Raw genomic sequence first — 17,991 nt, forward strand, 5'->3', positions numbered from 1 at the left:
CTTCTATTGAAATGAGCAGAAGTCTGAAAAACAAGATGCAGGATATTTCAGAGACTGCTGGTAGTCATTGCGGTACAAGTAAACACATGGGTTGTGTTAGGGTAGCTAAGAATAGAAACAGGTGCATGTATACCTGCGTGTACACCAATGCTAGGAGTTTGGTAAATAAATTTGATGAATTTGAGGTATTGCTCAAAACATCAAAGGCAGATATTGTTGGGATATCAGAGACGTGGTGTCACACAGATATAAGTAATGCGGAACTGGAATTTGGGGAATACAATGTGTATAGAAAGGATAGACAGGACAGGAGGGGAGGAGGGGTTATGCTATTAATTAAGAAACACATAAAGTCCAAGGAAGTGAAGCCAGTCGACATCGATGGACAGGGCAGTGTCGAGTCAGTTTGGTGTGACATAAGCATAGGGAAATCAAAATTGAGAGTAGGAGTGTGCTATAGGCCTAATGACTCTGATGAGTATAATACGATATTGTACAGGGAAATAGAGTGGGCCAGTAAATCAAAGAGTCTTATAATGGGGGATTTTAATTTCCCAGATATTGACTGGAATTTGTGGGTTGGTCACTCGCACACTAGCAAGGCTTTTGTGGATTTATTGGATGATTGTTTTCTACATCAGCATGTTCGTGAGGCAACAAGAGGGAGCAATACTCTTGATCTGATTATCAGTAGTGATTCTTCATGCATTAAGAACCTGCAGATAAATGAACCATTAGGTGGCAGTGATCACAGTGTGTTGAAGTGGGATTTACTCAAGGAGGTAACTACCATCAGAGGTAAAGGGAAGGGTTTTTGTTTTCGTAAAGGAGACTATGATGGTCTGAGACAGTATTTAAATTCTGTACAGTGGGACCAACTGATGATGTTACCAACAGCAAACTCAAAATGGGAAGCATTCAAGGAACTAATCTTGGAGGCTACCAGGCTTTACATACCAACTAAGAAATATTGTTCAAGGTTTAGGCCTAAATGGTTGTCAGATGAACTAATGAGACATGTGGCAGAGAAGAAAAATGCATGGGATACATACAAATTAATGGGTGACATGGAAGCCTATGATAGATATAAGTTGGTCTGTAACCAAGTCACAAAGGAGATTAGGCAGGCAAAGGCAGACTACGAAAAATCCTTGGCAAAGGATGCAAAGAAAAACAGAAAAGAGTTCTTTACATACTTGAACTTGAGAAGGAAAGGGATGAATCAGATTGGTCCACTGGATATTGATGGTTCAACAGTTGAGGATCCTGCTCAGGTGGCTAACAATCTAAACGAGTATTTTGCATCTACATTCACGCATGAGGAGTTATTCAGGAAGGAGAATGATGTAGGTAAAGTAAACATTGGCAATGAGCTGGATGATTTTGTAATAACTGAGAGGAAAGTGGAGGAGAGATTGTTGAAGATAAACATAAAAAAGGCACCTGGGGTGGATGGGATCTATCCAGTTATATTAAAGGAGGCAGCAAAGGAAGTATGCAAACCCCTAGCCATAATTATGAGAGCTTCTTTGGACTCAGGGGAGGTACCCATAGACTGGAGATGTGCAAATGTAACCCCAATTCACAAAGGAGGATCAAAGGCTGACACAAGTAATTATAGACCTGTTAGTTTAACTTCTGTTCCAGGTAAATTAATGGAGGCACTGGTTAAAGAAGCACTGCAGGATCATCTAGACAAGAATTCCGTTATAGCTCAGACGCAGCATGGTTTTGTTAAGGGCAGGTCTTGCCTGACCAATTTGATTGGATACTATGATGTAGTCACAAAAGAACTGGATGCAGGGAATAACTTTGATATTATATATTTGGATCTTAGAAAGGCTTTCGATACTGTTGCACATGGAAGGCTGCTGCACAAATTGGAGCAGTGTGGCATTGGAGGCAAATTGCTGCTATGGATAAGGGGATGGTTGAGTGGCAGAAGACAGAGAGTGGTAATCAATGGACACTGCTCAACGTGGACTAATGTTATTAGTGGAGTTCCTCAAGGTTCAGTGTTGGGTCCGTTGTTGTTTTCGGTGTTTATGAATGATATTGATGATGGGATATCAAGTTTAATGTCCAAGTTTGCAGATGATACAAAGGTTGGCAGGGTCGTTAAGGACACTACTGACGCTATGCTGCTGCAACAGGATCTGGAAAGGTTGAATAGATGGGCTGAGAGGTGGCAAATGAAGTTTAACATTGACAAATGTAAAGTACTACATATAGGAAACAGTAACCCCAGAGCAACGTATCAACTCTGCGGTACTACACTTTCAGTGGTGGAGAATGAAAAGGACCTGGGGGTAATTGTGCAGGCAGATATGAAGTTCTCTGAGCAGTGCAGACGAGCTGCAAGAGTAGCTCATGGTGTCTTGTCAATGATATACAGGAATTTTTCTAGCAGGGATAAGGAGGTGATTATTCCCTTGTATAAGGCAATGGTTAGGCCACATCTTGAGTACTGTATACAGGTCTGGAGGCCTCATTTCAAGAAGGATGTAGAACTGCTGGAACGGGTACAGAGAAGGGCAACAAGATTAGTAAATGGAACAAAGGGTTGCTCTTACGAAGAAAGGCTTAAGTTTTGCAAATTGCAGAGTCTGGAGACTAGGCACCGGCGAGGTGATCTGATAGAGGTGTATAAGGCTTTGAATGGTTTGAGCATGCTCAATGCCAATGGGATTTTTCATCTTGCTCAGAATAATCACCTCAGAGGGCATAAATTCAAATTGAGGAAGGACGGATGTCGGATAGATGTGCGGAAATTTGCCTTTGGCCAGCGGGTGGTTGGTTGGTGGAACCGACTTCCATCACTTGTTGTTGAAGTTGATAGCCTAAACAAATTTAAAGCTCAACTGGACAGGTATTTCGAACGAACGGAGGGGTGAAATGGGAGTGGGTTTTTTTTTTTTTTTTTGGCTGATGCTGAATAAGCTTGCTTTCTTGCATCATATGCCTCTACTAATGCTAATGCTATTTAAGTGCTCTCTCCTGTTAACAAGCACATACTATGCTGCGAAAAATTCTAATTCATGAGTCTTGCCTACTCTCTTCTAACATGTCTTGGCAGAATTGCAGACATTTTGAATCATAACTTTTTCTCAATATTGTCCTGTTCTTGTTAAGGAAGTGTACATATCTCCTACTGTTAATGTAATTAGTACAATAATATCAAATTTTGTACCCTTAAACACGAAACAATTAATCTCTGCCAAATTTAAGTTTGTGGATGTATTAATTGCACGAAACTCTGGCATTATATCATGACATCAAATTAAGTCATTATTTATAAAAAATAAAAAAAACTTTGAAATTAACATATTTCGATGAAAAAAATAGCCGATGTACTGCTCACAACCACAAACTCCACAAGTACTAGAATTTCTCTTCTTTTCCATGATAATACCCCAAGTAGGTGAGCAGTGAACTTTGAGAAGCTTTTGGACAGTGAACACTATTCCATTATGATGAAAAGCAGTGTTTCACTACACAACGAACTACACTTGGGCTGGATCCAATGAAGTAACATAAACAACATTGTGTCACCTTACAGGCTCACTCACCAGCTTACACAAAGTGAACAACAATATATGGAAAAAAAATAAATGCAGCACAAACAAGACTAAGACATAATTAAGAAGGCACAAAAAGTAACAACTACTAATCCCAAGTCACCAGGAGTAGATATATTTAACTGGGCCTGTCAGGCAACACAATATTATTACCAGATACGAAATTCTCTTGGCAGTGCAGATAGGCTGCCAGTACAGCTCATGGGATTTTGTCATTGATATACAGAAACTTTGCTAGTAGAGAGAAGGGAGTGATTATCTGTTTTTATGTGGCCATGGTTAGGCCACATCTTGAATACTGTATACAGATCTGGTGGCTTCACTTTAGGAAGGATAGAGATCTGCTGGAACAGGTGCAGAGAAGGGCAACCAGATTGGTGAAGGAAACAAGGATGCTCTTACCTAGAAAGGCTTCAGTGCTACAAATTGCAGTGTGTGGAGACTAGGCACCTACAAGGAAATCTAATTGAGGTGTTTAAAGCCTTGAATGGATTGTGTAGGCTAAATGTTGATGGCATTAGAAGTTGATAGCTTAAATAGATTCAAGGCAGAACTAGACAAACATTTGGAGCAAGTGGATGGGTGAAATTAGAATTTTTTTTTTTTTTTGGCTGATGCTATATAAGCTTGCTTTCTTGCATCATGTGCCTTTACTAATGCTAATACATTTTTTTTCTTACTGAGACTACACACGAGGGGCCAAATTCAAGTTGAGGAAGGACGGTTGCAGAATATATGTATGAAAATTTTACTTTAGTCAGTGGGTGGTTAATTGTTGGAACAAACTTCCATTTGTTGTTGTGGAAGTTGATAGCTTAAATAAATTCAAGGAAGAACTAGACAAACTAATGGAGGGAATAGATAGGTGAAATAGGAATTGTTTTTTGGCTGATGCTATACAAGCTTGCTTTCTTACATTATTTTTCACTACTACTACCACCATCATGTTAATATGGAGTAGATAGAAAATTCAAAGGTAACATTGAATTCACCAAATAGAATCTGCTTTCAATTTCAGCGGTGAAGTATTATTCATAACTATATTTTTAACACCAAAACAGCAAATATCATTTGTATTATGAAAGGCTCCGCTTTAATTCGAATTTTTTCAATGAAAGTCGGTTACGATTTTCCACTTTTGCAGATTAATATATGCCTGTATTTAAAACTTAACCAATATTCACAAAATAGAACCCTTGAAAATAGTTTATTACAGCTTCATAAGTATGTGATCTTTAATGAGTTTATTACAGATTCATAATTATGTGACCTTTAAACAACACACTCACATTGATCTTGTGTACTATTGATGAGGCTATTAAGAATGGGATTTTGTCAATGATATACTGTACAGGAATTTTGCTAACAGGAATAAGGAGGTGATTATCCCATTGTATAAGGCAATGATCAGGCTACATCGTGAGTATTGCATACAGGTCTGGCAGCCTCATTTTAGAAAGGTTGTAGAGCTGTTGGAACGAGTACAGAGAAAGGCAACAAGATTGGTGAGGGGAAACAAGGGGGGTACTCTTCCCAAGAAAGGCTCCAGTTCTGCAAATTGCAGCACCTGTGAGAAGATCTGATTGAGGTGTTTAAGGCTTTGAATGTATTGAGCAAATCAATGCTGATGGGATTCTTCCTCTTGCTAAGACCACACACATGAGGGGACACAAATTTAAATTGAGTAAGGATGGTTCCAGAATAGATGTACAGAAGTTTACCTTTAGCCAACGGGGGTGGTTGATTGTCAGAACAAACTTCCATCTGTTGTTGTGGAAGTTGATAGTTTAAATAAATTCAATGAAGAACATGTGAAATAGGAGGTGCCATGTTTTTTTTTTTTTTTTTTTCCACAGCTGATGCTGTATAAGCTTGGTTTCTTGCATTATTTGGCACTGCTAATGCTAATGCATTGGCAACCCTAATGTGACTGTGGTTTTCCACGTGTTCTTTTTCTCATTTTCTCACCCACTTCGTTGTGAAATGCAATTTGCTGGGGTATCAGGCCAAGTTAATTTGTCGGTGGTATGTGAAATCCATGCCATCTTTAACAATACAGGGTGTCTCAAAAATATTGGTACAAACGTTTAGGGAGGTAGGTAACATCTAAAGGAATGTGAATCGCATAGGAACCCATAAACCGGAAAAGTCACAGGAAAGTAGTAGCAGAGGCACAAGAAGCAGAAATGACACAAGACAGTAATTAGTGGCAAACATTTATTTGACATAATATTAACAATGGAGTACGAGATGGATGCATTTCATGATGTTACAACAGATGTTCGAAGTTTCCACCATGAGACGCGATGCATGCGTGACACTGACGCAGAATGGAATGGCGGACACGGTCGAACGCACGTGGAGTTTCTTTGACAGTAGCAGCAGCAGCGCAGACGAGTCTCGTCACGAGATCCATTTCCGTTTCCACAGTCAATTCATACACGATAGATTTGAGGCCCCCCCCCACAGAAGAAAGAAATCAAGGCTCGATAAATCAGGTGAGCGTGGGGACCAGGCAACGGATCCACCCCGGCCAATCCATCGATGCTCAAAATGCCTGTTCAAATGGTCATGAACACACCTTCCATAATGGGTAGGCGCTTTCATGTTGAAACCAAATGTTGTTGAAACCAAATGTTGCGACTCACATTTGCTGGAACATCATCATGTAACCCTGGTAGAACTTGTTCAAGAAAGATCCGATATTTAGCTGAGTTCATGCGGGATGGTAACATGTATGGGCCGACTAAGCAGTCACCGACCATACCTGCCCACACATTTATTGCGAAGGGATGTTGTGCCGGCATGGGGGTGCGCACCGTGTGGGCCCTCTGCTAATCCACAGACTAGGTGTATGTCTGCCAGCTCACAGTTCCTATATCGATGCATGCTCTTCGTGCAGCGACTACTGCTTGAATGAGTTGTTTGTTGATTATTTGGTTTTTAGGAGCATTAGCAACTAAGGCCATATTGCTCCGGGAATATGCGGTGGTCATTCCCTGACCTTTCTGCATCCTCAGTATTTGGCGGTCACGGGCTCGAACCCCGGTCTAATCAAGAAGCGTGTGCTATGTACTGCTGCTCCTGCCCACCTGGCTACGGAGGCGCCGCTTGAATGAGTAAACCAGAAATTTTCCATCTCGCAAACTGATGAACAGCGCCGTGTACCGACTTACGGTGACGTTTCCAGTTATGGGTTCCTATGCGATTCACATTCCTTTAGATGTTACCTACCTCCCCTAAACGTTTGTACCAATATTTTTGAGACACCCTGTATATGGAAAATATGATACTTAAGTTTTGAAATTTATTGCATCTAACGAAAACACTTGAAACTCTTACATGTATATTTAAGTCTTATTTTTTGATCTTTATATAATTTTGTTCTGTCTATATTCTTAACTTGATTTCCACTGTTTCTTTTAGGCTTTTATATCAGTTTACATTAGATTTTCAATCAGAAGGTGACAATAAGTTGAACGTGTGCTATTTCATTGCAGGAATTTATAAATTGAAGAACGGGGCTGAAGTAAGTTTCCTTTTCTTTTAATTTAAAGTAATATTGAATAACTAATTTCATTTGACTTCTTGAAGTGAATTGAATTAATCTGCTGTTCCAATAAATGATTGATAATTTTTTTAGATAAGATTATTAATATAAAATTATGTATGAAGTTGGGGCTCTGGAGCTTAAATAATTCAGATGCGCAAACAAGTTTTTGGTTATATTCTACTCTCTAGAAAAGAGTTTGAGACTGGCGCTTAAATAAAGTAAGAAAGATGCTGATTAGTATGCATATACATCACAAATTGACTTGAATCCAGGGTGCCTCCTGGGTCAAAGGAGAATTTTTTTCAGCCTTGTCTGTGCTTGTTAACAGGAGAGACAGCTTCTACAGGGATGAGATACACTTAAATAGAAAGGATGCAAGAATATTTGCTAATGCTATCGAGGCAATGTTAGGTGGGTCGTAAAACTGCTAGATTGGGGGATACATGGACTAATAGATTAAGTAACAGCTGGCAGAGGTGAAAGTTATTCTTGCATTGCTTCTATTGGAATGAGCAGCAGCCTGGAATACAAGGTGCATGGGATTTCAGAGACTGCTGGGAGTCGTTGCGGTACAAGTAAACATATTGGTTGTGTTAGGGTAGCTAAGAATAGGAACAGGTACATGTATACTTGCGTGTACACCAATGCCAGGAGTTTTGTAAATCAATTTGATGAATTTAAAGTGTTGGTGAAAACATCAAAGGCAGATATTGTTGGGATATCAGAGACGTGGTGTCACACAGATATAAGGAATGCAGAACGGGAATTTGGGGAGTACAATTTGTACAGGAAGGATAGACAGGATAGGAAGGAGGGGGTTATGCTGTTAGTTAAGAAACACATAAAATCCAAGGAGGTACAGACAGTGGACATCTCTGAACAGTGCAGTGTGGGTCAGTTTGGTGTGACATAAGTACCGGGAAGTCAAAATTGAGAGTAGGAGTGTGTTTTAGGCATAATGAATCTGATGAGTATGAAAAAAAATGTACAGGGAAAGAGAGTGGGCCAGTAAATCAGATAGACTTATAATGGGGGATTTTAATTTTCCGGATATTGACTGGAATTTGTGGTTTGGTCACTCACACACTAGCAAGGCTTTTGTGGATTTATTGGATGATTGCTTTTTTTACATCAGCATGTTCGGGAGGCAACTAAAGGGAGTAATACTCCTGATCTGATTATCAGTAGTGATTCTTCATGCATTAAGAATCTGCAGGTAAAGGAACCACTAGATGGCAGTGATCACAGTGTGTTCAAGTGGGATTTACTCAAACAGGTAACTACTATTAGGGATAAAGGGAAGGGTTTTTGCTTTCGTAAAGGCGACAACAGAGGTCTGAGACAGTATTAAAATTATATACGGTGGGACCAACTGATGATGTTACCAACAGCAAATTCAAAATGGGAATCATTCATAGAATTCATCTTGGAAGCTACTAGGCTTTACATACCAATTAAGAAATATTGTTCAGAGTTTAGGCCTAAATGGATGTCAGATGAACTAATGAGTCATATGGCAGAGAAGAAAAATGCATGGGATACATATAAATTAACACGTGACACAGAAGCCTATGATAGATATAAGCTGGTCTGTAACCAAGTCACAAAGGATATTAGGCAGGCAAAGGCAGATTGTGAGAAATCTTTAGCAAAGGAAGGGGATGAATCAAATTGGTCCACTGGATATCGATGGTTCAACTGTTGATGATCCTGCTCAGGTAGCTAACAAATTAAACGAGTATTTTGCATCTACATTCACACATGAGGAGTTATTCAGGGAGGGGAATGCGAGAGGTGAATTAAACTCTGGCAGTGAGCTAGTGATTTTGTAATAACTGAGAGGAAAGTGGAGGAGAAATTGTTGAAGGTAAACATAAGAAAGGCACCTGGGGTGGATGGGATCTATCCAGTTATATTAAAGGAGGCAGCAAAGGAAGTAAGCAAACCCTTAGCCATAATTATGAGAGCATCCTTGGACTCAGGGGAGGTACTCATGGACTTTAGATGTGCAAATGTGACCGCAATTCACAAAGGAGGATCAAAGGGTGACACAAGTAATTATAGACCTGTTAGTTTAACTTCTGTTCCAGGGAAATTAATGGAGGAACTGGTTAAAGAAGCCCTGCAGGATCATTTAGACATGACTTCAGTTATAGCTCAGACTCAGCATGTTTTTGTTAAGGGGAAGTCTTGCCTGACTGATTTGATTGGATACTATGATGTGGTCACAAAGGAAATGGATGCTGGAAATAACTTTGATATCATATATTTGGATCTTAGAAAGGCTTTTAATACTGTTGCACATGGAAGACTGCTGCACAAATTGGAGCAGTGTGACATTGGAGACAAATTGCTGCTATGGATAAAGGGATGGTTGAATGAGAGAAGACAGAGAGTGGTAATCAATGGACACTGCTCATCATGGACAAATGTTATTAGTGGAGTCCCTCAGGATTCAGTGTTGGGTCCATTGTTGTTTTCTGTCTTTATAAATGATATTGATGATTTTATATCAGGCTTAATGTCTAAGTGTGCAGACGATACGAAGGTAAGGTTGGCAGGGTTGTTAATGACACTAATGACTGTACGCTGCTGCAACAGGATTTAGAAAAGTTGAGCACATGGGCCGAGAGGTGGCAAATGAAGTTTAACATTGACAAATATAAAGTAACATATGGGAAGCAGTAACCCGAAGCAGTAACATATGGGAAGCAGTATCAACTCTGTGGTACTACATACGACAGTGGTAGAGAATAAAAAGGAACTGGGGGTAATTGTGCAGGCAGATATGAAGTTTTCTGAGCAAGAGTAGCTCATGGTGTCTTGTCAATGATATACAGGAATTTTTCCAGCAGGGATAAGGAGGTGATTATTGCCTTTTATAAGGCAATGGTAAGGCCACACCTTGAGTACTGTACACATGTCTAGAGGTCTCATTTTAAGAAGGATGTGAAGCTGCTGGAACACGTACAGAGAAGGGCAACAAAATTAGTGATTGGAACAAAGGGTTGTTCTTACGAAGAAAGGGGCACCTCTGTAGCCACGTGGGCAGGAGTGGCAGTGCGTAGCACACACTTCTTGATTAGACCAGGGTTTGAGCCCGTGACCACCAATTACGGAGCATGCGGAAAGGTCAGGGAATGACCGCATATCCCCCGAGCAATGGCCTTAGTTGCTAATGCTCCTAAAAACCAAATAACAACAATGAAGAAAGGCTTAGTGTTTTGCAGATTACAGTGTTTGGAGACTAGGCACCTGCGAGGTGATCTGATTGATCATGCTCAATGCTGATGGGATTCTTCCTCTTGTTGAGAATAATCACCTGAGAGGACATTAATTCAAATTGAAGAAAGACAGTTGTAGGATAGATGTGCGGAAGTTTGCCTGTAGCCAGCTGGTAGTTGATTGGTGGAACAGACTTCCATCTATTTTTGTGGAAGTTGGTAGCCTAAATAAATTTAAGGGTGAGCTGGACAGGTATTTGTAACGAATAGAGGGGTGAAATCGGAGCCTTTTTTTTTTTTCGGCTGATGCTGCATATGCTTGCCTTCTTGAGTCGTATGCCTCTACTAATGCTAAATCCTATCTGCATAATAAATATAACATTATAATAATGTAAAAAACATTTTGAAAAGGCAATTTTGCAAAAGTGCAAATTAAACAAGTTGTCTCATAAAGATAAATAGATTAGTTCTAACTCAAATGATAACTAACATAGAGCTTGGCCACTTAGAACATATATTAGCATTAGGAGAGGCATACGATGCAAGAAAGCAAGCTTATGCAGCATCAGCCAAAAAAAACCCCCTCCCATTTCACCCCTCTATTTGTTCCAATTACCTGTTCAACTCAGCCTTAAATTTATTTAGGCTATCAATTTCCACAACAAAAGATGGAAGTCTGTTCCACCAATCAACTACCCCCTAGCTAATGGTACATTTCCGCACATCTATTCTACAACTGTCTTTGCTCAATTTGAAACTGTGCTCACTCACATTCTTAATCTGATCAAGAGGAAGAATCCCATCAGCATTCAGCTTGCTCAACCCATTCAAGGCATTATCCACCTCAATCGGATTTCCTCGCAGGTTTCCAGACGCTGCAATTGGCAGAAATTAAGCCTGCCTTTCTTTGTAGGAGGACCCCTTCGTTCCCCTCACCAATCTTGTTTCCCTTCTGTGTACTCGCTAAAGCAACTGTACATCCTTCCTAAAATGAGGCCTCCAGACCTGTACACAGTACTCTAGGTGTGGCCTGACCATTGCCTTGTATAATGGGATAATCACCTCCCTGTCCCTGCTAGCAAAATTCCTATATATCATTGACAAGACTCCATGACCTGCCCTAGCAGCCCGTCTGCACTCTCAGCGAACTTCATATTTGACTGCACAATTACCCCAAATCTTTTTCACTATTGCTACCCATATGCAGTACTTTGCATTTTTCAATGTTAAACTTCAGTTGCCACTTCTCAGCCCATTTGCCCAACTTATCCTAGACCCAGTGGAGTAGCATACTGTCTTTACTCTCGTTAACTACCCTGCTAACCTTTGTATCATCTGCAAACTTGGACATTAAAACATGATATACCTTCATAGTAAAAAAGGCCTACGTGCTCTGGATTCATTACGAAAATTTTATTTTTGTTTCTGAGAGCAAACTAAACTAGAATTACAATTAATAAGCTTTCGGCTGGGTGGCAGCCTTCTTCAGATTGAATACATGAATGGCAGTTGGAATAGAGATGTGCACTGCCAGGATGGTGCGTGAGGCGCGTGGTTAATTGTTTGTTGATGTTTGTGGCTGTGACATATGGTGGTGACGTGGCCAGCGTTTGTCATGGATAGAATTACTGCCTCTGTGATGGGGTTAACTTGGCAACCACTGTGTCTGTTCAAAGAGGCATCCGAGCATTTTATATTTAACGATTCCAACCAGGTGCGCTTTAGGTAATGGTGGGACCTGTCCACAACCACGACATCGCGGTGTGGGTCGATGTCGTGGGGGGTTGTCCAGACATGCTCGGCGATAGCTAAGTGTTCTACATCTGCCAAACGGATCGCCCTTTTATGTTCTGAGAGACGTTTCTCGAGTCGACGTCCAGTCTCTCCAAAGTAGCAGCTGGTGCAGTTACAGCAAGAGATGCGATAGACCAAACCGCTCTGTAGAAGAGTGGGGACGGGTGTTTTTACGTTGGAGATAAGAGAACGCAGTTTCTCGCCTGGGAGTTGGATGCACTTTATCCCATATGATTATTAGGATTCTACCGATCTGTTGTGACAGGTTGGGGTAGTATGGGATAAATGCCCTCGTGGATGACTCATCACTGTTGGCGTTGCTGTTGGCGTCACGTTGTCGCGTGCCTGTAGATCACACCTGTCAAGGACGTCGATGGGATAGCCACACCTCGTAAGGTCTACTTTGACTGTGGTGATCTCTTTGCGTCTTTCATCTGCGGAGCTGGAGTGTGTCCAGGCACGAGTTAGCAAGGTTCGGGCAGTGGAGAGGAGGTGACCCCGCGTGTGTGCTGACCGCAAGTTGGTAAATTGGCCAGCACACATAGGCAAGAAACTGCGTTCTCTTATCTCCAACGTAAAAACACCTGTCCCCACTCTTCTACAGAGCGGTTTGGTCTATCACATCTCTTGCCGTGACTGCACCAGCTTCTACTTTGGAGAGACTTGACGTCGACTCGAGAAACGTCTCTCAGAACATAAAAGGGCGATCCGTTTGGCAGATGTAGAACACTTAGCTATCGCCGAGCATGTCTGGACAACCCCCCACGACATCGACCCACACCGTGATGTCGTGGTTGTGGACAGGTCCCACCATTACCTAAAGCGCACCTGGTTGGAATCGTTAAATATAAAATGCTCGGATGCCTCTTTGAACAGGAACAGTGGTTGCCAAGTTAACCCCATCACAGAGGCAGTAATTCTATCCATAGATAAACGCTGGCCACGTCACCACCATATGTCACAGCCACAAACATCAACAAACAATTAACCACGCGCCTCACGCACCATCCTGGCAGTACACATCTCTATTCCAATTGCCATTCATGTATTCAATCTAAGAAGGCTGCCACCCAGCCGAAAGCTTATTAATTGTAATTCTAGTTTAGTTTGCTCTGAGAAACAAAAATAAAATTTTCGTGATATACCTTCATCAATATCAGTGATAAATATACAAAACAACAATGGGGCCAACACCGAACCCTGGGGAACTCCACTAATAACATTTGTCCACTAAAAGCAGAGTCCACTGATTGACCACGCTCTGTCATCTCCCACTCAACCATTCTTTTATCCATTATAACTTGCTCTTAATGCCATACTTCTCCAATTTGTTACAGCAGTCTTCCATGTGCAACAGTATCAAAAGCTTTCCTGAAATTCAAGTATATGATATCAAAATTATTTTTGGCATTCAGATCCTTTGTGACCACATCATAGTATCCAATCAAATTGGTCATACAAGACCTCCCTCTAACAAACCCATGTTGTGTCTTAATTATTACTACAGTCTTGTCTAGATGATCCCGGAATGCTTCTTTATAGCTAGTGATTCCATTATTTTCCCAGGTCTATAGTTACTTGTCACCTTTTAAACCCCCTTTGTGAATTTGTGATACATTTGCACACCTCCAGTCCATGGGGACCTCCCATGAGTCCAAGAAAGCTCTCATAATTATGGCTAAGGGTTTGCTTACTTCTTTTGCTGCCTCCTTTAATATAACTGGATAGATCCCGTCCATCCCAGGTGCCTTTTTTATGTTTAACTTCAACAATTTCTTCTCCACTTTGCTCTCAGTTAATACAAAATCACTTGGCTTCCTGTTAGAGTTTGATAAACTTCTGGCACTCTCCTCATTGAATAACTCCTCATGTGTGAATATACTTGTCCTCTCAGCAGGGGAAAGCACTGGATGACATAGTGTTATCCAGTGCTTTGAGTTACTGTCCCCACCATTAGGAGATGGGCCATTACTATCTAGCTTGTGCTCTTCTGCCAAACAAATACTTTAAAAATCTCGTGAATTAACCAAAACACCTTTGAGTAAAGAATAGTGAAAGGGTTTCTACATACAATACCAGGCTCTCAAATTAATTGCTGCAGTGTTATGCAACATGTATGTATATGTTACCAAATTTATTTATTTTTTGTTTCTTGTATTTCATTTTGGTTATGCTGTTTCTCTAGTGATATTTGGAACCCCCATAACAACAAAAACAATCCTATACAAGGTACATTCAAAAAGTTCCCAGAATTTTACTATAAAAGTTCATTGAGTGAATGGTTGGGCTAACTGTCCTAATCACATTTAAAGTTCCTTCCATCTGCATGCACACACACTTGCTCCAGCAGTCTTTCCAAGCTTTGAAACATTCTTTAAAATTGTGTTTTTTTATTACATGTAGGTCCGCTTTGAAATTTTTTTTGATGTTATTCACTGTAATGAAACGATAACCCTGAAGATTAGGGTTATCGAATTTTCAGATTAGGGAACAACCAGAAGTCAGATGGTGCAAGGTTGTGGGGAGGTAGGAAGGCTGCTGCATGTCTGTGATTTTTTTTTTTGATGTGTGACTGGGCACGTTGTCATGTTGTAGGGTCCATCCATCCTTCCGTTTTTGAGGTCATCTTTGCCTCACATTCTCGTGTAAATACGTCTGAATCCCAATATAGTAAGCAGCAGTAATGCTGCTCTCCCCTGGTCACAAATTCATGGTGCACTATGACCTCATTTTTGGAAAAAAAACAATAAGCATGACTTTGGATTTTGGTGCAAGATTTTGTTGCAAGAGACTTCTTGGACCACAGGGACATTTTTGTGTGCCATTCAGACGATTCCACCTTGATCTTGGGGTTGTAGGCAAACACCCAACTCTCATCCCCAGTGACCACTTTACTTAGGAAGTTCGGATCCTGCATAGCTTTTTGGAATAAATTACCTGCGATGGCTTTCCTGCCCATTTGATTGTCTGACAGCAAACATGGAACAAATTTTGCACAACAGAATGGTTCACTAAATGTTGAATTGTGCATCAGGGTTGTCATAATCCCTCTGTATAAGGCAATTGTAAGACTGCATTTGGAATACTATGTTCAGATATGTAGACTGGATCTAAAGAAAGACATCAGCTTCTTGAAAGATGGACAGCGTGTCTGGTGAGATTGGCAGAGAGACATCCATATGTGGAGAGACTTTGAATATTGAATTGCAGATTTTAGTAACTAGATGCCTTAGAGGAGATTTGATTGAGGTGTATAAGGTTCAGAAAGGTGAAATTAAAATGAAAGAGGGTGAAATTTTCACTGTCATAATTCCAGAAATATGGACAATAAATTCAAATTATGAGGGAAGAGGTTTAGATTAGATTGAATTGGAATATGTTGCCTCCATGGATGGTTGAAGATGATAGTTTGGGGAGATTCAAAGGAGGGAGTCAAATAGGTGGTTTATTTATTATTTTATTTTATATTATTTATTTAATTTTAATTTTATTTTATGTGGCTAGTGGAGCAAAAGCCAGACTTCCTTGCACTGTATGACTAATACTAAAACATGAAATTCAAGAGAGATTTTATCTACTGGCTTAAACTTTTAATCCATAGATATTAAACCAGTTTAATTTAGGTGATTGGGGAAAATCTTTAACCTTGCCTAAAAATTTTAAATGTTATGAATAGTAATTTACAAAGAAAGTACTGCACTTTAAGCATGTTTAATTGTGTATATCAAACCTGTTTATTTACCTAATTGGTTTTATTATTTTTTAGACCTGTAGGTTTACTGTGGTTCCTGAAAGGAATTTAAATGCTGTCAAAGCTGAATTTTCACATTTAAGTAGTCTACATGTTTACAGTGTACAAAAAGCCATTCTTCAGGTATGTCTTAGCAAATGCTGTTTGAAAGAAATTTTGTAATTATTTTGGTAATAACAGAGTTGTTGCAGTATGACAAAAGTCACACTACAGCAACTCTATTATTATCAAATCTTTCACCTCTATTACAGGTAGCCCTTGATTTTTGTCGGGGTTAGGTTCCTGCAGGGACAGGAACAAATGGAATCGGTGCAAAGGAACCCTTTATATAATGGAGTCAATGGGAAATCACAGGGTTAGGTTCCAGGTACCAAAAATTTTACCTACTTTTGCATTGATTGTTTTATTTTATTAGCATTCTTCATAGTTGTAGTAATAGTCGATGGAGGCATATTCATAGCCCTACACACATTAGGGCGGCTTTCATCAGAGTCTATCCTCCGAATATTGCACTAGGATTCAATTAACTACTTTTACCAGACATGGCGTGTCTTTATTCTATTAAATTAAAAAAAACTTTATAACACGATTTATTAATAGGAGAATTAATAAAAAAATGTTAGCATAATAAATTTCCAACATGTGTAAATAGCGTAAACAACAACCAACTGAATGCTTCACCCCATGGACCTTTACTACCTGCATCCCCAAGTGGTTACTTTGAGGGCAGGAATCTTTCTTGTCTTTGATACGAATGCGCTAATTGCTAATTGGCTCAGATTGTCCTAAATCATGTGAATAGTGCACGATACATAGCACAGTATGATGCCGATAAATTTTGTCTGACGATTTTAAACTTTCAATTTATAAAAAAATTGCAAAAATAAATAAATAAAAATAAAAATGACGTTGTGGTTAATGATTGGCACAAATTGGACCAGCACAAAATGAGGGCTACCTGTATTATCATCTCTGTTATCAAAACTTTCATCTCTGTTATCAAAATGAGGGCTACCTATATCATCTCTGTTATCAAAACTTTCACAACTGTTATTATCTTTCACCCTATTTTCAGTGTGACTTGATAGCTCAAGATGCACTCAAGTTTGACCTGCAAATAGGCTGAAAGAAATTGTAATTCTTTTTTGGAATTTACTATTCGCTTGAATATAATGTTAATGATAAAATTCAGATGTTTACAGTTGAATTTAAGGCTTTACTATAAAGACACTTGCAGTTATGCCTTCAAAATTAAGACTATTGTAGAGAAAAGGAACTAATAGAGAAAAGAGAGAAAAGGAACTAATATATCACAAAACTAATTAATGCAGCAAATTAATGTTACAGTTATGGTTAACCTAATTGTAGCATTAATATACAGTCAGTTCTGGGTATAACGTGCAATTTAACAACGCGAATTTGCTCTAATATGACTGATATATTAGGGAACAGTGCAAGTATAACATGATTTTCGTGTTGGCTCGTGTGATTTTGTCTGCAAGTAATACCAGGTGAACGCAAAACCTGGCACCAAACTATGTTCTTTAGTGTACAGTCTCTGACCAATACAAGGTATCTTGCCAAAATAAAAGTGCTATATTTACTGTAATATTTATTTATTTATTAGAAATTTAAGATATTTAAACCTGTGTTAACAATTTTATTGGGTTTATAATTTTTTTTTTTAGTGTTTTACTTTCCAGACTGAGCATTTTTTTTTGAGTTCTCTGCCCCTATCTCTATTTTTCCCATAGGCCCTGTCGTTTTTAATGTGTGAAATACCATAATGCAGAGATTTTTAGGAACACATGTACCGCATTATAGAAGAAGTGACTGTACTGCATTATTGTGGTATGTGAGTGTTCCTTTTTTCTATGATAGTGAATATGAATTCAAGTTTTTTTTTTATATTTTTTTAATTTTAAGATGATGTCCCATTAATAAAATTATATATTAATAAAAACAGTTTAGTGTATGAATTCCTATCTTGAAGTAATTAGCAATGGTGGCTATCTTCATAGAAAAACAAAATATAAATTAATATTTAAGCATCACTAATGTCATACATTTATTTTGATATGTGAACAAAAC

At 39.3% G+C, this 17,991-nt stretch overlaps 1 protein-coding gene across 1 annotated transcript in view; it reads left to right on the forward strand.

The window, feature by feature from the left end:
* The window catches only part of LOC150091994 (uncharacterized), a 105,084-nt gene that overhangs the window by 11,715 nt on the left and 75,378 nt on the right, over positions 1-17,991 (forward strand). The window contains exons 3-4 of the mRNA XM_090370740.1: positions 7,005-7,107; positions 15,916-16,023. Of these exons, the coding sequence (XP_090226866.1) occupies positions 7,005-7,107; positions 15,916-16,023 (211 nt within the window). The remainder of the gene's footprint in view (positions 1-7,004; positions 7,108-15,915; positions 16,024-17,991) is intronic.

This window comes from Mastigoproctus giganteus, chromosome 1, assembly GCF_048544385.1.
Source record: "Mastigoproctus giganteus isolate SK-2022 chromosome 1, ASM4854438v1, whole genome shotgun sequence".
In the NCBI taxonomy this organism is placed as follows: Eukaryota; Metazoa; Arthropoda; class Arachnida; order Uropygi; family Thelyphonidae; genus Mastigoproctus; species Mastigoproctus giganteus.